Raw genomic sequence first — 21393 nt, forward strand, 5'->3', positions numbered from 1 at the left:
GGTAAAAAGTGACCAAATGCAGAATATAACTTTGTTGTGCCTTCACTATGTTCCTTAACAGCAGTGTGAATATTTCCATTGGATTTGAACTTGTCAGGTGAAAGGATGGTGCACTATAAAGTTGCCATGTTCTGCATTTTCATTCTTGATAGCTAAAACTAGTAAATGCAGCTCCTTGGAGACTATAAATTTTGGGTAGTAATGGATAGCCTGTTACTGAACAATCACCTTTAGATTTCGTTTTCACATGTGGGCTCTGTTATAGTCCTGATATTTGTAATATTAGTTCTGATATTTGTGCTTTATGAACAAATCTGGTAGAGCAAATTGTCCCATTTTAAACCACAATATGCAGTAAAATTGTGAAGAAAACTTAATTCCTTATGCACTCAACTAAGTATGTAGTTTACATTTGCTATCCAATGAATATTGGATCCTGTAAAGAGGACAGGGTTCCATCATACACTGATGTGTTCATCCTAACAAGCATGTGATATGCCAAGAGAATTCTATGGTTGGTGTAGAATGATGTCTGCATGTACAATAAATACATTAATGTTGGAACCTGCTGAAATTCAAGTCTTTTTTTATGCATAACCTATTAGTAACAACCTTTTGTAGATTATATTGACTATTCTTAATTGTGCAAAATAAACATTATTCCAGAAATTTTTTAGGCGGAAAACGGCTCGTGACCTGTTACCAGTGAAACCTGTGGAGATTACTATTGAGCCATGGTGGGTGGTGCAGGCTGGTTACATCACAGAGGATGATATCAAGGTAATGCAAAACCAACTGACCAAAGTACTATTTATTATGGAAGTTGAGTTTTTAATGTTCTGTTATGGCTGTTTTATTCACAATAAGTCCTGAGCCCAAAATCCAGACTGACATTCTACTGCAGTATTTATTGAACACTGAGGTAAGACTAAAGTAGTTTAGTAAGCCAGCAGTAGGTTAAAATATTTGTCAGGACAGTCAAGTTCATTGGTCTTGAACAGGAGTTAAAAAGTGCTCAGAGTTTGGTGACTAGGGTGTACGGAAAAAGATTTCAAAGAGGAAGTTTGGGAAATGATGTGGTTAGCAGTTGTGTTCTGGAGCAGCGGGTGATCACAGTTGAAAAATTGCTATTCAGCAATGATAAGTGAGAACAAAAACATCCCCATTGTCAGTGGGTTTGCTAGCATGCTAGAAATGGACTGGGAGAATAAAATAGTGCAGGATTGGAGTGAGATCATTTGGAGCATGAAATGGAAGGAGAGACTAACACTTCTAAATCTCAATGATTTGGTGTGTGCAGATGGATCAAGGAAGCTGATTAAAACAGAGGCAAAGATTTGTTGATAGAATGCCTGACTCTTGTATTTTTTAAACAAAGTGAATAAAAGAGAGAAGGCTCAGTGGTGGAGTTGACAGACAGATCAAGGGAACAGTGAAAATGTGATACTTTCTATGATTGAGAGGTTGGAATGAGGTGAAAAATAGATCTGGAGAGACTGGCACCCAAAAGTTACTGTAATTTAGGTTGCTGCCTGAAAGAAATGTCATTATTTTAAAGGTTAAACTGCGTAATGAGATACAGATGGGTCAGTGGGTCAGTTCTGGCTCACTGCTGCTTGTTGACAATATGCTGCAGGGCATGGATTTAGCAAAATTATGAGTGCAGTGCTTTAAAGAATTTTAAATATTGCATTTGTAAAATGGGTTGATCTGAAATGGGGAAATTTAAGATTAATCTTCTGAGGAGGAAGTTAGAATGTAAGCAAGTATTAATATCTGAGATAATATATGTAGATCTCGGCACATAAATGGCTTGTAGATATTGCATGATCACCGATCTGCACCGGTCCCTGTCCACACCACCTCAACCAAACCAAACCAAACTTCCACCTTTCCTGCCAGCTGCTTAAGTGTTTTGAGCATTATGGGATATCTTTTTCTCATTCTGTTAATAGCAACATTATTTAACCTGTTTATTAAAGGAAACATGTTCATATTATAATGGTAACATATCTGAGGACTTTGGAAATAAGATACACAAAAATAAATTGCTGGCGAAATTCAGCAGATCTGGCAGCATTTGTGGGAAGAAAGTAAAGATAATGTTTGTCAACTTGAAATGTTAACTCTGCTTTCTCTCCACCAGTGCTGAGTTTTGCCAGCAGCATCCGCAGTTCTTTGTTTTATAATATTGGAAAAACTTAATCCTGTTTATTCTAGTTCTGAATTAAGTCATACTTTACTGCCCATAAGGCCAGATTGTAATTAGACTTGCTTGCACATCTGAAAGCATGTCTGTGTGGCATGCAGAAATTTGGGACAAATCATTATAATTATACCTTTTAGTATTCTAAATACTTTTTCTGTATGAATGAACTGATGAGATCTTGTTGAGAATGGCTGTCTTATTGCCTCTAGATTTGTTCAGGACCTGAGAAGACTGCTATTGATAAAATCATTGATTCGGGACCTCAGCTGGCTGGAATATTGGAACACAATGTGGTTCTAAGTGAGTATATCCTTAGCAGTGAAATCTCTTGCCAAGCCCTGTAACCCAAGTTTTACCAATGGCCCAGTCATCCGAAATGCGTGCTGGACAAAACTGGTATATTTTAATACAGGTAAGTGGGAGTTTTTGGGACCAAATAATGGGATGGATCAGAGGCTTAGTTTTAAAAAAAGGTTAAAAGCTAGAAACAGTGACAGTTCTGAGAGATTTAAAGATCTGTGTTCAGCAGTCATTGAAATGTAGTGCTCAAGTACAAAACTTGAATCGATGCATGCTTCAACACTTAAAGGCACCATAAAATTCCTAAAAAGATTGTCCTCGTAACCAGCAGTCTGTACATCTTGCAGATGAAACTGTTCATTTCGCCTTTCTATTTAATCTCCCATCCCAGCACATCCGTATCCCTCCAGCCTTCACAGTAGTATTTCCTGAAAAAGTCCCAGAAAGAATGCAAGCAATCGGCTGCTGTTATTCGTATGCCATACAATATTGAAGTGTCTTGGGGAAAACCAGAGTGTAAAAGAATCTACTTACTGCAGCAGTTTACATCCGCAATCTTCAAGTTATCCTCATCAAAGTTGGAGTACTGCATTAACCAAGCTGTTAATCACACATAATAAGATTAGGTCTGTGAGCTTTTATCTGGCACGTACAGCAGTGAAGTTGCCTTTGCCCAATTACAAGAGTTACACTAGATGTCAGAGGGTGGTGCAAATTTATGGCTATATTTAAGGAGACCTGGGACACTCCACTACTTTCCAACTAAAATGTCTAACTACAGGCCAGTAATAAGTTAAGATTAATTTCAAATACCCAGACAATAAAGAAATTGAAAGTGAATACATGCTTGTTGCTGTAGAATCTTTTCAATGCTTTGTACAGTACAACAGTTATTTCAATGCATGTTGCTAAATATTAACAGCCCAGAAGCATGCCATTCAGCCCAACCTCTTGGTATTTATGCTCCATTCACGCTATCTCCTACTCACCCCTCTTCATCCAGATTCAACAGCATGTTCTCCTATAGCTTTGTCCCTTGTGTGCATCTCGCTCTTCCAAGAATGTGTTGATGCTGTCTGCCTCAGCTGCTCCCTTTGGTAGCATGCACACTTTCTGGGTAAAGTTTCTCCTGAGTTCCTTACTGTATTTATTTCTGTCTTTAACTATTAAATTTATGATCCCTAGTTTTGATCTCACCAGCAGATTGAATATCATCTTTGTCAACTCTCTTGATTGTTTTCATAATCTTGAAGATCACTACCTGTAACCCCTCAGCCTTCCGTTTTCGAGGGAAAAGGGATCTAAACTGTTCAATCTTTCCTGAAATATATCATCTCTCATTTCTGGTATTGTGAATCTTTTTTGCATCTTCTTCTCAGGTGCTTCTTGTTATAGTAAAAGATATAGAACTATGCACAGTTCTCCTAGTAGGGTTTATCTAACATTTCACACAAGTTTAACATATCTTCCTTGCTTCTCAGTTGTCATACTGAACAAGTGTTATTCCTCATTGGGGTAGCATGCTGGAAATAAAGCCTCTCTATTCCCAAAGTCACCACAAAAGTTAACAATATTAGATAACAGGTTTGCAAATTTGCTATTTTTTAACTATTAACTATTTTTTTAGACCCAGGTTGACAGCACAGACTAGGTTTCTGTACTCCCATGAATGATTACAAATATGAGAAAAATTACAAATAAATAGATTCTAGTTATGAACTGCCAACATTTAATTCTACTAATCAAAACTGTCCCTGCACACACAGACATAGACCCAAAAAAAGGGTGTTTATGAGCGGAGGGGAATTATAGAGAGACAGTTCAAAGGCTCCCTGTCCACGGGGTTTGTTGAGTTGATCCTTTGGTCTTTTCAGGACTTGGTGCTCCTTGATCCCTGTTCTGCAGGTACTTTCACTTGCTTACGGGAGATATAGAGTGACTGGTTTGCACATAAAATTTCTGAATTATTTGTTAAAACCCACAGCTTATAGCAACTGTTTAGGGGAAACGTCTTCAGGCTTGCAGTGTTTTATTTTTAAACTGTAGAGGAATGGACGTCACCTTATTTTCTGAAGGTCCAATGGCTTTTGACCAAACATTCACATTCATAAGCTGTTCATCCTATATCAGAACCAATAACCTAATTGTTGGTAGGCAGAAGGAAACAGCACATAAATGTGTATTGATAACCTGTCTTTAGAAAGTGCAGTAATTGTTGCCACAATCCTTGGTTTTTCAAACAGTTGTTTTCTGATCCAGTCCACAATCAAAAATACAGAAAAATAAAAAAAGGTTTGTAAACAAGTACAGTAAGACTTGACAATAGACATCATAATTTTTGGTAGTGAAGTGGAATAGTCTTGCTCCCTTGCATTCCTGAATTGTAAATCTCTAAGTCAAAGGTTTTTGGACTGCTACTTACTGAAAAGCCAGCTTTGACCATAAGCCATTGTTATCCGATGCACTCTAGCTCATCTTCTGTCACTGGAAATGTGATCTGCGTATTGTATGGCTTACAATATGGTCCAGATGCTGTGGAAAGGTTTCTAAGGAAAGTGCTTTTACTCATAGATTATTTTTTAATTCCCTCGCTTAGCTCCCTGTATCATCTCTGATTTAAGATTGCCAATTTGTGTAGAACTGTAGTGTGTTTTGTGTTATGAACTTGCATCCATTATGTACTGGATGATTCTCACTGTACATGGAATATTTGCATTCAGCTGGCAATGCCAGGAAACTCTCTTCCCAGTACACACACCCTTTTAGTTTCTTGAGTTGAATTTTTTTGTGTAACCAGGTTGTAGGATAAAAGTCTTTTTTTTTTTTTTTGTCTTTTAACTGTAGGAATTCTATTAAAAATGTACTTCACGTTTTCAGTTAAATTATATAGCATTTCCAACATAGAAACCAGCCATTTATCTTAACAGAATTATTGCCACTTTTTGAGAAGAATTGTAGCTTGGGTTGTGGATGAGGTTGTAGACTTGCTCATTGAGCCGACATGTTTGATTGTAGACGTTTTGTCACCCTGCTAGGTAGCAACGTCAGTGCGTCTCCGGTGAAGCATTGGTGTTCTGTCTCGCTTGTTATTTATGTGCCTCGGTTTGCTGGGGTGGTTGGCACCACTTCCGGCTCTGTTTTGCAGTGTCCCATATATCGGTTCAGTTCAGCGTGTTTGTTGATCAACAAACACGTTGAACACAAGCGGGACAGAACACCAACCCTTCACCGGAGGCGCACTGACGATGTTGCCTAGCAGGTTGACGAAACATCTACAATCGAACACACCAGTTTAATGAGCAAGTCAACGACCATATTGCTAGTGTTTATGAACCACGGATCATCTTCTCCCCTACTTTGGCTATGTCCGTCAGCATAGCCTTCTATTTCTTTCTTCCTCATGTACTTCTGAACAGGCATAATGTGCCTAATGGCCTCTTCCTGTGCCCTTTATACAAAAAAATTGTTTTCCTCACAGTGATCATGTGCTAATAGAGCAAATAGGTCACTTTCCGTAGTGATTGGTATTAATTGATTTGTTTATTGAGATCAGAAGATTAACTGATGGAGATGGAAAATTGTTGTGCTGGTCCTCCAAGGAGTGCTAATGTGTCTGGGGCTAAGGCAAAATACTGGGGAGGAGTATAGGTTGCTTGAGTGCATGTTTAATCAGGCTATCCAAAAATCTGGGTGGTTTCAGCTTCTTGGCATTATAAGAAAGAAACACAGACATGCACACGCAACAAAACTGTTTTGTACCAAAACTGGTTTCTCATGTAGGGGTACTTAACATTTTCTAATGGTAGTTACTTGACTTGTTTTCCCTCTTGCATTGCAGGTTTATATAATAAAGGCTTCATTTACCTTGATGTACCAATATCGGATGACAGCTGCATAGCAGGTGAAAAATTTCTTTGACGTGTATTTTATCATCCTGATACAATTATAATCTGAGTTGATCTTTGAATGGATTAATCCCTTATTCTAAACAATGCTATCAGTGTGGATTTTTTTCCTTTGGACCATGGAAGTCTAAGAGGGATTTTGATCGAGATATTCAAAATCTAGAGGGTTTTGATAAGAGTATGTTATGAGATACTGTTTCTAGTAGTAGATTGGTCAATGACCAGAAGTCACAGATTTATTGACAACAGAACCAGAGGCAGCATGCTGGGAAAAGAAACTGCTGAATAAGTGAGTTTTTGTGACCTGGAGTGCACTGCCTGAAAGAGTGGTGGAAGGAGTTTCATTTGTACCTTTTGAGAAGGAATTGGTAAATACTTGGGGGGGCGGTTGGGGGAGTTGTGGGGAAATTCAAGGAGCATGAAACTGATTGGACAATCTTTCCAAACAGCCAGTAAGGCACGGAATGCTGAATGATCTCCTTTGGGTCAAATGGTAGCATAAAACAATGTGTTTTTCTTTGGATCTTGCAGATTGTTAGAAACATTGTAGGAATTGAGTTATTTAATATTAGTTAAGCTGGAATCCGGAGATTGTTGCTTTTTGTTTTGTCTTCTCAGCAGATTCCTTGAGTACCTTTATCAACCTATTTTTAAAAAAAAAAGCGTTATTAAGCACAAACATTAGTTAATTGACATAACATGATTTGGTAGCAAGGTCTTTATTTGATCTGAAGTGTCAGGTTGGTTCAATTGACTTGCGTTGTAAGTCTGTTGGTTGAAGCCTCACTCTTGTACGTGAACTTATAATCTAACCTGACTCTTCAGTACAATACTGAAGAAATTGTGCATTGTTAGAGGGTTAGGGGAATGAGTTTATCTTTCAGATCCACTGTTAAACTGAGGTTCTGTCTAAATGCTTGAGTGCATGTGAAAAATTGGATAGGCCTGTTTGCAAAGGAACTGAATTTCTGTATGGTGGTTGACATTTCTCCCTTGGCGTACACCACGAAATTCTGGAAAACATTTAAGCAAGTCAGGCAGCATCAGTGAGTGAGAGAGAGAAAAATTGAATCGTTTTGTGTCAACTGTTTAACACTGATGCAAGGCAAAAGGGGATGGTAATGAGAGTGACAAAAAATTGGAACAGCGGCTGTATCAACTGGTTAAAGCAGAAGGCTTCTGGAAATGTCTGTGAAAATTGTGTAGATTGCTGAGATATAGACCACCCCACTGGCCTTGTCAATAAGGACTCCCACTTTCCATTCATGCTGGTGCATTTATCAATCTGCCGTTTCAATATTTCCTTCACTACCCTCTGGGATGTCGGTCACTCCTCCTCCTCCTAGATGAAATGCTGTATTTCCAATAGTGTATTTGCCATTCAGTGCAACCTCTCCTGTACATAATATAGATTGGGTGATTATTCGCCCCTACTGAGGCCGCATACATGACAACGAACTATGATATAATCACTGAGTGAAATGCTTTTCTGTAGAGTGGGATAGCAGCAGAAACTGTCTTCATCCTTTAAGGGAAGATTGGTAAATATTGCATGGCGATAAGGAAAAAAGGTGAAGTATTACTGGTAGCGGATCAATTCGTTGCTTATTGGGCAGTCTCTTGTGATGTTGTTGTGGATAGGGAAGGATGACTATGAAAGCTCTTTTCCTGAATGGGAACATCTGGTACTTTTTTTTTTATTATTACTGATTTTCAAATTGAGCATTTCAGTTTTGCTGAAAAGAAGACATTCTGTTGAAATTTATTGCATTGCACTTGTCTGGACTGATACAAGAATGCCAAATTTTAAAGTTTACTTGGTGTGAAGAAAACATGCTAAATGGTTGGTTAGTTGACATGGAGAATGCACCATGGAACTATACAATACAAATTCTTGCTCTCTTATGTATGACTTTCTTGGGTTTATCCTAATGAGTGCAAGACAAAAAAAAATTGACAGCATGTTTTTTCTTTCCAACAAAGCTCAAGTCCTATACTACAAATTGACTTTTATAATATTTTGTATAAATGCGGACAATGTATTTAACTTTTTTTCTTTCCTTTTAATGTTTAGTTCCCCCTTTAGAGGGCTTTGTGATGAACCGGGTTCAAGGTGATTACTTTGAAACACTTCTCTACAAGATTTTTGTTTCTATCGATGAGCAAACCAATGTTGCAGAGGTAGGAAGGCAAACAAAATAAATTTTTTTTTTTTCTAAGCCAGTGCATGCAAGCAGCCATGCAACATTTTTTTTAAAAAACAGACAGGTGTAATATTAAAGAAATACTGCACTGTTGAAGGTGCCTTTGTTTTAGATTCAACAAAGGCCTTGTCTGTCCCATCAGGTGGACACAAAAGATCCCTAAAGTACTATTTAAAGAAGTCTAAAGTGTTGTTCCTACATTCCCTTAAGAATACTTATCCCCTGAACGATGTCACTTCAAAACAAAAACAGATTGTTCGTAATTGCATCAAACTTCCACAAATAGCAATGCCGTCAAATTGGCTGCTGCTTTTCCTACCTTGCAATTGTGACTTTACTTCAGAAGTGTTTCAATGATTCTGAAAGATTTTGTGATGGCCCTATATAAATACAGTTTCTTTCTTGCTTTCTTTCCTGAAAATTTCATATAACCTGGTCTTGTTTGAATTTAGTGTGAGCAGTGTTTTAAGTTGAAGTCATACATTATAATCTAAATATGTCTGTGACATTAGAAAGGCAGGAAATAGCAAAATTCCATACAGACTTTTAAACTATATCATGCGTTTATTTCTTTTATTGAAAGAATGTATTGGGTACAAGAGTTTAAAAATATTTGTAAATTATGCAAAGTTTTAATAGACCAGCAATGATATACTTAAGTTTTTTTTTGAATTTTTAAAAAAATTCATTCATGGAACATGGGCATTGCTAGCTGGCTGGCCAGCATTTATTACCCGTCCCTAATTGCTTTTGAGAAGATGATGGTGAGCTGCATTATTGAAACTCTGCAGTCCACATGCTGTGGGTTGACCCACAATGCCTTTAGGGAGGGAATTATAACTTATCATTCTTGAAAAGTTTGGCTTTATTTGCTGGTGCACTCCACGTTTTATATGCTCCATCTCTTCCATCGCATGCTGCTCCTCATCATTATCCATGTCATTGTTCTGTTCTATCCCCACCCTTTTTATATATCATGTGATAAAATTAATCAATTAGTAGCTCAGAATTGAGGGTTCATATTTTTCTTGGAATACACTTTATTCTTTTTCCCATGGTTGATCCAAAGGAAGACATAAAAGTACACGTCAGACAACTATAAATGAGACAAACATAAAACTTTCTGGAAATGAATCCATGTTGTAAATCTCAAGCTTTCAGCAGCTAACAAAACTCGACTTTACTTTGGAGAATTTGTTCACTTATTTCAAGCTCGGTACCCCGTTTTAAGAAGCAGCAAGTCAAAAAAAATCTTTAAAGCTCCTTTAGTCTCCAAGATACCTATAAAATGTGTGTGTCCTACAAACTTGTGCTTAATTTTCAGGAGAAGGGTGCAAAGATGGAAGAGGAGAAGCAGAAGGGGAACATGGGAGCGGAAACATTAAAAGGGAACCTGGGGATAAACATGCCCAGCACAAAGCCTGCATAATGAATATACTACATCTCAAATATTATAGCCCCTCAGTCAAGTGGAGGTTGTAGCGAAACTCTCATGCATTTAGGCCATGCCCCTAGAAACAACCATTTTATTAAAATGTTACGGATATTACAGTGACCAGAACTGATTTCCCTTCAGAGTTATGCAGCTGTTTATAAGATCTATCGAGAGATTTTGAGATGTCAAGAATTTTACAACTAGCAACAATATGCAACTCTCAAATCTCCCCAAAAATGAAATCCTATTTTCTCCAGAGGTGTAAATTAAGCATTAAGCATTAAGTTTACAGATTCCATCTGGCAAAAAGTGAACTGGCAAAGTGCCAAGTATCCAGAATCTCATTCTAAAGGCATTTTGTTTTTTACTCCCACAACTATTACAGAGGGAAAACCTAACAAAAATCTGAACATAATGTGTAACAAAATTAGAACTAGATTAGATCTAATGTTGAATTATAATGCACTGCATTAGATTTTTGGAAAATTACAAAAAAGTTGACTTCATCCCTGAATTTAGAAAGCTATACAACTTGTAATAGCATCAAATTTTACTACCATAATCGTGAGGCAAGATTGGTTTTATCCGCATATTCACCCCAGAGACAAGCCTCTTCACCAACCATCAACTTTCTGTGCTGCAGTTTCTGTAACCTTTAAAGAAGCTATATAATGGAAGAAACATTAGGTGAATGGCATAGATAAATGTGCATAGTTACAGACATAGGAAATTGTGCTCTTGACTTGAGATGGGCTTTGCAGAGATTTGGTCGAGGTTTTTTAGTAAAATGGCTAGGCAGTTTGAACTTGGGAAGTGCATTTGTCAGTGATTCAGTTTTATCGAGGGCCAGAGATGTTTGGAAGGGGCTTGGTTTGTTGGATGAATACAGTCAGGATGAATACAAGAAAATAATGGCAGATCTTATTGCATTGAGATCATGGAGACAGAGTGGCGGGATTGAGGAATGGTCATCGGTACAGGGTGGGAACAAACATTTGAAAAGTTTAGAAGCCTATATTTTATTGATTTTTGTGAGTTTTTTTTTAATAAGTGTCTTTCTGAAGGAAGTAACGGTTTTTTAATGTTTTTCAGCTGGCGAACGTGCTGGAAATAGATTTGTCTCTTGTGAAGGTACATATGTTTTACAAATTTTGCGATTTAATGTTTGGATAAAGTTGAGTGTATATATTTTTTGGTGGTTGAGCATTTCGCCAGAAAGAAAAATGCAAGAGATTTCAAAATGCCTCATGAAACAAAAGTGGAGATACAAGAACATTTGAACTTAATTATATTATCTCTTTATATTCACTGAATAATGGGCACAGTTGTGAACTTGAATTCCAAAATACCAGTTAAAAATTCCAGAATGGAATGTCGCTAATTCATGCAGAATCAGTGATCCTGATGTCACCCATTCATATCAGATAGACTAAGACCATTACTATAAAACATTGAAAATGCTCACTCACCCAAACAAAGTGTTGGAAATGATTTAGTAATGAATAAAAATCTTAAATCTGCAAAATTTCCAGTCACTATTAACAATTATATATTCCTGAACCCACATTTGTGCTAGAAACTACTTGTGTAAAACTTGCTAGGCTATAATTACACCAATGGATGTCTGCAGCGCTATCACTGGCAGGGAGATATAATTGCAAATTACTAGATCCATATTGGCAATTTCTAAATGCGTAACGCAATGCCCTGGATTTTGTATTGACACCACAGCACCTGGCAACTAACAGAAACCTTTAGCACACACACATGTAGTTCAACACAGAAGTGTAGAAGTTGCTGTCACTGACACCTTGCTCCCCCACAAGTTGTGGTATTAAAACCCTCAGATGGAAATTATCTAGAATTCACTATGTTGATGTGAAATCCCACCTTTTATGTTATTATTCTCACTCTGCCAACCTTGAATAAATGATCATTTGTTGAATGAGGTACAACTAAGTTTTGATAAAAGCTAGAACATAAATTTCTCTGGGCCTGAAAATCCGATCTGTTTATCGAATGTCAAATTTCCCCAGTCATTCCAATAAACACCATTTCTTGAAAAATTAATATTTAACCTTTTCTCTTAATCCTACGTGTATGTTACAATCATTATTTCATTTTCTGTAACATTATGAAGTGTATTTCATGGCTTGATGTCTGAGAGAATTCTCCAATATAGCTACTTATACCCTGCTTAGTCATCGTTGTCGCCGAATGCTTGAGGCCCCCTATAGCTATAACTAGGATTAAATTTAAGCTGGAAAGGTGAAGTCCATGCCATAGAGCATGATAGATTTTTGTGAGCAGCTGACTTAATGATTAGATGTGTTTTTTTATATATCCATATATGGTATGAGCACATTGCTGGCTAAACAAGTGCTTATTACCCATCCCAGAGGGCAATTCAGAGTCAACCGCATTGATATGGGTCTGAAGTCACCTGTAGTTTAGACCAGGTAAAGATGACAGTTTCCTCCCCCTAAAGGACATTAGTGAATCAGATGGGTTTTTCCTGACAATCGACAATGGTTTCATGGTCATCATTAGACTGTAATTCCAGATTTTCTTTGAATTCAAATTCTACCATCTGCCATTGGGAGGGATTCAAACACAGGTCCTTGGAACATTACCTGGGTCTCTGGATTAACAGTCCAATGATAGCATAACTAGGTCATTGCCTATCACTTTGTCACTTCATTGCTCACTGAAAACTCTAGGCCTACGTGGCCTTGTATGTCCTTTTAAAATATTTGGTGCTAATTCTGTTTAATACCATTGTTTGATGACATAATTTTGTAAGTGTTTATTTTGTCTGTTCAGAATGCAGTGTCAATGTATTGTCGACTGGGTTTTGCACACAGGAAGGGACAAGTGATAAATGCAGAGCAGCTTCACCCAACCTGGAGAAATGTTCCATCAGTCAACAGATTAAAGTAAGTGGAGGCTTTCTCGCTAATTCTTTATCCATTGTAGTTATCGATGATTTTTTTCTTTTTTTTAAACTATTGGTGAGAAACAATTTGCTTCACAAGTACAATCTGGATTAATTTGAGATAGGGTGACATGTTGGTTCGTGGAAGGGAAGTTTTTAAACTAGTTACTAATTTAGAAATGTAGATGTTATTAAAAATGAGTTATGCCATTGCACGTAAGATTGTGTTGAAGACTGGTAGTGTAGGATCCTGAATGACAACTCTTGATATGAAAGCCAACCCTCACTTTTGGTACTTGTTATACCTGTAGATGAAGTTATGATTTTCTTGAACAATGTTAACGGTCCAGGAGCTAATATTGGTTCTTTGGTTGTTTTCTACTTTCATTATAAAACCATTTAATTGAAGACCATTTAATCCTGATTGTTGATTATAACATAGTTTATGCTGCAAACACTTGTCCGTTTTCCCTCAGAATCATAGCAGTAATAAAACATGTTCAAAATTATTGTACCTTCTGCAGTGGGATGTGTAACTGAGTTTTCAGGCCTCTGAATCAAGTGACAACCAAACTGCAGGAATGGAGGCCTGCTATGCTAAATATTACTGCAGGACACTGACGGGTTTCAACTTTTACCATAACATAAAGTAAAAGTTAATTATTCCTTCAAACCTATTGAATGGTCTTGAAAGAGTTGTTTAACTCTTCTAGTATTATTGGGTACTGTTACAAACTTGTCAAAAACTTGTACCTGCTTCCCATTCTTACTGCTCGCACTTTTGCTGATGCATTAGTCTTAAAGCTATTGTCTTTGAGAATTGTTCCCACTGACAGAGGTCTATAAATAGAAATCCTGATTTTTCTCTCTCTTAAATTTGAGAGTTTCTGTTTTCCCTAGCCACAGAATAAAAAGGGAAAGAAGAAATTGTGCCTTTTTTTTGTGTTGCCTAAAATTGTAGGCATTACATTTTTACCATCTACCACCACTTTTCGCCACTTACTGCCTATCATTGAATTTAATGCACCAAATCTAGCTATTCACACTAACTCTGCCAGTGTTTATGCACGTACAATTTTTAAAATATTTTATTTGCTTCATCTTGTTCCATCAGCATATTGCAACAGAGGTGAGAGGGGTCATGGCTTCCTTTTTTTTTAAACCCTCTCTAGGTCAGTAGCAGCAAATCGTTTTTGCAATTTTCTATTTTAGCTTGTAGCTGTCACAATTCAATGAGACTTAGTTAACCAGATCAAAAATGCAGATGAGCTAACTTCAAGATTTCTTAGAGCAAAACTGGAGTTTTATTACCTATTACTGCTGCCAGTTCTATTCTTTTTTCCTCCTCTTCCCCCCCCCCCCCCCCAAAAGTAGTGGGAAAAAATTCCGTGTCTTCTCAATGAAAACACTTTGTAACTTTAAAGACATTGATTAGGTCATTCCTCTGTCTTTTCTCTAAAGAAAATAACTCCAGCCTGTTGAGTCTTTCTTCATAGTTATAAATGTACTCATGAAGAGCTGTACAAGTATATTGCAGATCACATGTTTGTTTTTACAATTGTATATGCTGCAACATCATTGAGTTAAAATGGCTACTGTCACCCACAAAAACAAACCAGACCAAGGAAAACTTGCCTTTCGAAATGAAAGTTGCAGTCTTGAAACATACAACAACGGGCTACAGATAGACTATTCTATTTTACGTTAAAGCTGTTTTTGGTTTATAATGCTCTTAGGATGATTCCGAGCTTTATTATTTTAAAATATTCTCCTACTTTGCACTTGAAGTTTATTCTATTTTTTTTACTTGAACAAATATGGATCTGACAAAGGAAAACCTGGTAAGTGTTAATTTGGTATGTTTTATTCATCAATCAGACTTTATTTTATTTTGCCTCTTCATGAGAGTGCTCTAAGTTTTTCAAACTTACCACAAAGTGCTGTGTGTATGTATATATGTAACATAGCAACCAATGTTTCTCAAATGTCTGAAAAATGGATTTAATGTATTGCTGTTGGAGTCCGGTTCACAATGCTTCTGATATATTTAGTACACTTAACTGTAAAAAGTACTTGAGGTTCTTAATTTTTTAGCCTTGGTCTTTTTGTAAAAATCCTTTCTTTTTGTATTGTTGCTCTGGAATGTCTTGTTTTCCTGCTCCTTTCCTATTGTGCTTTTACAACTTTGCTTGTCAATTTTTCAAAACATATGTTGTATCCAATGTGTTGAGCTCTACACATATTAGTTAGACTGTCTTAGTGTTTATGTTGCATCTCTTGTGTCATACGTTTGGAACATGAAGTGTTGAGCACATGAACAACTACTGTTTTTAATTGGTATGTTTCAAAGCAATGTTTTGTTGTTTTCGTTGCTTTTATTGTCATTGGAAATGGAATGCGAAAAAGAGCCTAAACATTTCTAATCAAATTACTACAGTAAACCTCTGTAAAAATAGTCGACATCATGTATTTTCATCAATGAAATAAATGTTTTTTAAAGTTGAGTGTTAAGACAAATTCTAAGTATGCAACTTTGGGTGGAGTGCTAATTAAACAACTACAAAGTTGTATAAATGTCACTGTTGCTTCATTGCTTTACACAGGTGTGCAATGGATCCACAGAAGATGTTGCTCTCATGGGACGGAGCTGATAATCAAAGTCCTGTACATGACGTAGTATCAACAGATGTAGATGCAGCCAGTCAAGATGATGCAGGTGAATGTGCCTCTTCATTTGGGTCAAATGTGATGTTGAAATATGTTTATACATTCAGGTAGCTAATTAGATAACTGTCAAAAAAAAATGTAGATAGTGACTTGATTTTAAAAAAAAGGTATGCAATGATGGAGACCATCTTAGTCCTACCTACAGCACATGGACTGTAGTGGTTCAAGAAAGTGGCCCATCACTACTTTCTCATGAGCCTTTTGGAGCAGATGATAAATGCTGCCATTGCCATCTACACTTGCATCCCTCAGATTAATGAAAGAAAGATGACTTTTAATCTTCTGGCTTGTTTCAAACTTTTGACCTTTACAGATTTTTTTTTTTCATTTCCTATAATGTGAAATTCTTTTGTGAAATAGTACCGTTGGAAATTGGCTACAGTAGCATTGTGGTTACATAAAGTTGTCTTAATTTATAGCTGACTCTGCCAGTGTGAACAGTTTGAGCATGCCCAGTGGACATACTAAGCGAATTGCCTTCCTGTTTGACTCGACCCTTACAGCGTTCCTTATGATGGGAAATCTTTCACCGGTAAAGTGCTCTTGTGTCTACCTAAATTAGTATATAGTGATGGAGGGGTAAATATTGGCCAGAGCAGCAGGAAGAATTACTTATTCTTCTCCAACATATGTGGGATCTTTTGGAGAATGGGTAATTAATGTGGCATAAACTGTGTGACGTTTCAACACTGTAGTCATTCAAATCAAAGGAAGTGAGAAGAAAAGGCATCAAATGAAGTATTTGTTGTACAGTGCCACTATTGCTTAGATACATAAAGTTTGCACAAAAGTAATACAGCTGCTGAATAGCATGAACTAATTTTCACCAAATTAGTAGAGCTTTTGACTGTAAAGTATATCTTGAACGAGTTACTGTAGCATAAATGCAAACGGTTGATTTTTTTTTTAAAATATATGTTGTTTGTCTCTGTTTTAAGTGTTAGTTTTGTTCATGTTTCATTGTTTTGTTTTTTATAGAACCTTAAGAGCCATGCTGTGACAATGTTTGAAGTTGGAAAACTATCAGATGAATCATTAGACAGCTTCCTTATGGAACTTGAAAAGGTAGGCTGTTAGGGCGAGTGTTACTTTTATGAGGAAAAGGCTCTTGCAGTTGGCTTTGAAGCATTGTTTAGTTTACTGGATGTTCAAAGTAATTCAATATATTAAGATTTTGAGGAGTTTCAGTGTAGCAAATAAGAAGGAACTGATTTTTGTGACAGGAGAATCATGGCATCTTCTGTTCTGTAATAAGGACACAGATTTAAGATAATTAGCAAGGGAGGCAATATTATTAACGTGTGGTGTGTGCTGCTTTAAAGGTGGAAGCGTCTTGTATATCAACCGTTTTATTGTGTTAATTGTTGTGGGGATTTACTAGTTGAGCCCCCTATAAATAAACATACATTGAAACTGAGTTTCACAGTAAGGAGGTGTATTCTTGCAGTGTGTATTCTTTTTAAATACAATGTAAAAGTTGGCTCAAGTTGTATCCTTCAATTCATTTCCCGGATTGAAAGACCTTTGGAGAGGAAATCGAATAAATACTTGGAAAGGAAATATTATGTGGCTCCAGGGAAACGGGGGAGTGGAACTGATAGGGTAGCTCTTTGAAAGAGCAGGTATAGACACAGCTGGCTGTAAAGTCTTTTTGTGTGATGCTATGATATGTTGCAAGTGTACATGAAGACGTTTTAATACAATTAATCTTAGAACGTGTCAGAAAGTTTTCCTTTAAAAAGAAACACTATTGCATGTTTGATTCGGGAGGGAAGAAAGAGTCTGGATTTTGAGTTCAGTAGGATTTAAGGTTTCTGTATCTGTGGTACATTAATAAAGGTGTGTAAACGTACAGGAAAATTATCAATTTGATCACGAGCAGTATAGCTTTGGTTTTCTAGCTGGCATAGAAAAGCTGAAACTTGAAAATATTAAACAACAACAAATGACTTTAGTTAGTTAACTTTATTTGAGGTTTTACAAATCACCATTATAATGTAAGCTGTTTTCTAATAAGGAATTTTTAGAATGTTGCATCTCATTGCAGAGTTATTATCAGCTGTGTAATACACTATACAACTTACATTCTACAGTAGTTTCTGCTTTTTAGGGTTTGCTTTGTTCTCGGTGCAGTTTTTGAATACTGTATAATGTGGTCAAACTGAGGTGCTGAATGAGGACTGTGTTGATCCTGCTGTGGTGCTCAGCCCAAATATGCACCATAGTGTATTTTGCCAGCTCACCTATTTACATAGGAGTGAACAACAGCAACTTATATAAAACATTGAAAATGCTCACTCTCACCCAAACAAAGTCTTGGAGATGATTTGGTAATGTATAAAAATCTTAAATCTGCAAAATTTCCAGTCACTGTTAACCATTATATATTCCTGAACCCGCATTTGTGCTAGAAACATAGACCCTTCGATATTGCAAAGTGTCCCAAAGTGCCTCACAGGAGCATTATCAAATATAAATTTGTTACTGAACAACCTTGAGGAGAACGATGGTGGGAGATGTGTGAAGAGGCTTAACAAGGGAATTCCAGAGCCGAGAAGCTGAAGATGCACCAGCTATTGGTGGAGTGAAGTGGGTGTACTAAGTTGCCAAGTTTGAGGAATGCACAGCCATGGAGGGTCATCGGTCTCCTATTAAGGAGAGGCAAGATTAGAAAAATAGGCCTAAGATGAGTAAATGAATATGATTACAACACTTGGCCACCAGCTCCTCCTCATCCTATTTTGAGATAGTGACAATCTGATTGTGCTGCATTACTGTGTCACTGTACTCTTGTATACTAGGTAAACAGTAGTAGAAACTGAAAGTCATTTAAGAAACATTTTCCATTGACTGGAATCAAAGTGATTTTAACTCCTCTCGATGGAGAGGATCAAGTAATTCAGCTAGCTGTGATTTTTGGAGGTGCGGTAACTTATTGAATTGGCTACAAGCTGGTATGTTTAATGTGTTGTAAATAAAACTTTGTAATTTGATGCCCTTAGAGATGGCTTGTGCAAACACTTGCCTACCACTGATGGGCAGAATAAGTAACAGCACCTGTACTTGAGATTCCATAATGTCTTTACATTTATCTAAATACTGTTTTCCAGTTTTCAAAAAGTGGAAGGACTGATTACTGACTTGCAACCTGTGACAGATCAGTTTTCCTTTAAACCTGCAAGTTCCTGTAATAAAATTTGAACTTGATGTTATTGAATTCCTGAGGTGGCTTGACAGATGCTGAAAGGATGTTTTCCTTCGTGATGACTCCAGAATTCAGTTTGAAAATAAGGGGTCTTCCATTTCAATCGATTTCTTCTCTGAGGATCGTTACTCTTTGGAATTTCCTTTCTCAGTGAACAGTGCTGGCTGACTCCTAATTCCAATGTTGAGATCAACAGATTTTTTTTTTTATTGGCAAGGGAGTCAAGGATTATAGGTGAGGTTTTGAGCAGGAAATTGGAATTACAACCACCATTAAATCATCCATGATATTATTGTATGTTGGAGCAGGCTGTAGGGGCCAAATGGCCTACTGTGAGTATTTCTTTTCTTCTTCCTATTCCGCTCCTTGTAACTAAAGGTTTCTGATAGTTACCATATTTTTACTATTTAATTTTTAAGGTTTTGTTGAAGCACAGTTTAGAGACACAAAGTAATCAGAGTATTTTTATATTATAGGTTCAAAACACTGGTGAGGGAGAAGCCCAGAGATATTTTGATCATGCACTAACTTTGAGAAACACTATACTCTTCCTGCGTCATAATAAGGAGCTGGTTACAGATGAAGAGCAACCAAACAATGGTAGGAATTGGCTACAATTTCTGTTGAAAGTACAATCATTCCTTCGTGTGTGCAACGGTTCTCTTTCTGACAGTGTCCGCAAATGATGAAATCCATGAGTATGGAGCCCTTTTAAAAATAAAGATTAAAAATAGCTTAAAAATTGTGGGTACACAAGCTTGTCCCCGATGTTGAATTTTGTTGCTATATATCTTTTGGCATGGATAAGCAAATTTTGTGAGTTCATGACTCGCAGACACACGGGACTTATTGTAATTATTCAAAGCCTAAATTGTTAAAAATTATGCCTTCACCGTGGATGTAGGGGAGGTGCTGCAACAACGATTAGTAATCCAGAGATCCAGGTTAATGCTATGCAGAAAAAGATTCAGATTCCACAATGGCAGATGGTGAAATTTGAATCAAAGAAAATCTGGACTTAAAAGCCAGCCTAATTGGAACCATGTAATTCCTGGTAAAAACCTATCTGGTTCACTACTATCTCTTTTTAGGCAAAGAAATCTGTCATCCTTGTCTGGTCTCGCCTACGCATGACTTCAGATCCACAGCAAAGCAGTTGACTCTTAACTGCCCTCTGAACTGGCCCTAGCAAGTCATTCAGCAATTAGGGATGGGCAACAAATGCTCAGCCAGCGACAGCCATATCCCACAAACAAATAAAAATTATTATAATACCTTTGTCATAGGTTCACTTCCCATGATGTTACTTCTGTCATTTCTCGAGGGAAATGGTTGGAATGCTATATAAAAGTAATAATTAAATGTTCAAATCCGTTGTAGCATGCTTTAAAATTGAGATTGACATGACTTATTGGAGGCAAGTGTTATTAATTGCTGAGGAAGGGTCACCAGACCCGAAACATTAACTCTGATTTTTTTTCTTCACAGATGCTGCCAAAGCTGCTGAGCTCTACCAGCAACTTCTGTTTTTGTTCCTGATTTATAGCATCCATAGTTCCTTCAGTTTTTATGTAGTATTATTAGTTGTTAGGTGACAACTTGCTTGAATACCACTGTTTCGTTTGGCAAGATGTTTTTATGGGGCGGGGGGGGGAAGAATGTGTGGATATTGAGTTCGAGAGAAAGAATTGGGTAGTGTAGGGTTTAGGTGGAAGCTTTTGAAATCAGGGAAGGGAAAGACTGGGGAGGTTCCGAAGTGAGAGTTTGACAGCAGGTGGCTTAAAAAGATGGTGCCTGATTAATGGAACAAAGAATGAGGAGGAAATTGGATCACTATTTGATGAGCGAAGGGTTCAAGTTTGGGAGAATAGCTGAAGGAGGTCATGCGGTTGTGCATGCATGGGTTGGTGCAGACAGGAACGTATTAAGGGTGCTGAAATTGATCCTTTTTAGGCAAGCTTAACTGTCAGAGTCTGATGAGGAAGAGAGGAGCTTTGTGAGCAAGCATGTCGACAGTGGTATTTTGAATCATATGCAATTTACGGAGAATTAAATGTGACTGAGCATAATTTCCACATTAGTTCATGTTTTAGTAGATTAACAAATGAATTAATGCGATGAAGGTCCAGAACGAATTAGCTTTGAAACTTAGGGGTCTCCACTTCTACTGGCAGAAGCTTAACCAGTTTTATACTGCAAACATACCAACATTTTAATAATGAAGTGATCCTTGATTGAAGGCAGTATTTAAAAGAATTGTTATGTTTTTTGACTGTCTATTGACAGTTTCATTCACCCCAAGTCAATGTTGGGAAAGTTAAGCAGTATTGTTTCCTATTGTTTAAACTTTTTCTGGAAGTGTAACCAGTCATATGAAGAAAAGGTTGTATGCTGGAAGTATGTATTAAAATGGCAGCAATTAATTTTAAATGCTTTGGAACTGATATTTTCTGGAACCAGTGGAGAATATCCA

At 37.0% G+C, this 21393-nt stretch overlaps 1 protein-coding gene across 4 annotated transcripts in view; it reads left to right on the forward strand.

Moving 5' to 3' along the window:
• fam91a1 (family with sequence similarity 91 member A1) overlaps nucleotides 1-21393 on the forward strand; it is a 49123-nt gene that overhangs the window by 14579 nt on the left and 13151 nt on the right. For all 4 annotated transcript variants that reach the window (XM_048595709.1, XM_020526681.2, XM_048595710.1 and 1 more), the window contains 10 exons: nucleotides 667-780; nucleotides 2419-2509; nucleotides 6348-6410; nucleotides 8489-8595; nucleotides 11146-11184; nucleotides 12877-12989; nucleotides 15592-15704; nucleotides 16135-16247; nucleotides 16694-16780; nucleotides 19397-19520. In XM_048595709.1, coding sequence (XP_048451666.1) covers nucleotides 667-780; nucleotides 2419-2509; nucleotides 6348-6410; nucleotides 8489-8595; nucleotides 11146-11184; nucleotides 12877-12989; nucleotides 15592-15704; nucleotides 16135-16247; nucleotides 16694-16780; nucleotides 19397-19520 — 964 coding nt within the window. The remainder of the gene's footprint in view (nucleotides 1-666; nucleotides 781-2418; nucleotides 2510-6347; nucleotides 6411-8488; nucleotides 8596-11145; nucleotides 11185-12876; nucleotides 12990-15591; nucleotides 15705-16134; nucleotides 16248-16693; nucleotides 16781-19396; nucleotides 19521-21393) is intronic.

The sequence above is a fragment of the Rhincodon typus genome, chromosome 4, assembly GCF_021869965.1.
Source record: "Rhincodon typus isolate 14 chromosome 4, sRhiTyp1.1, whole genome shotgun sequence".
In the NCBI taxonomy this organism is placed as follows: Eukaryota; Metazoa; Chordata; class Chondrichthyes; order Orectolobiformes; family Rhincodontidae; genus Rhincodon; species Rhincodon typus.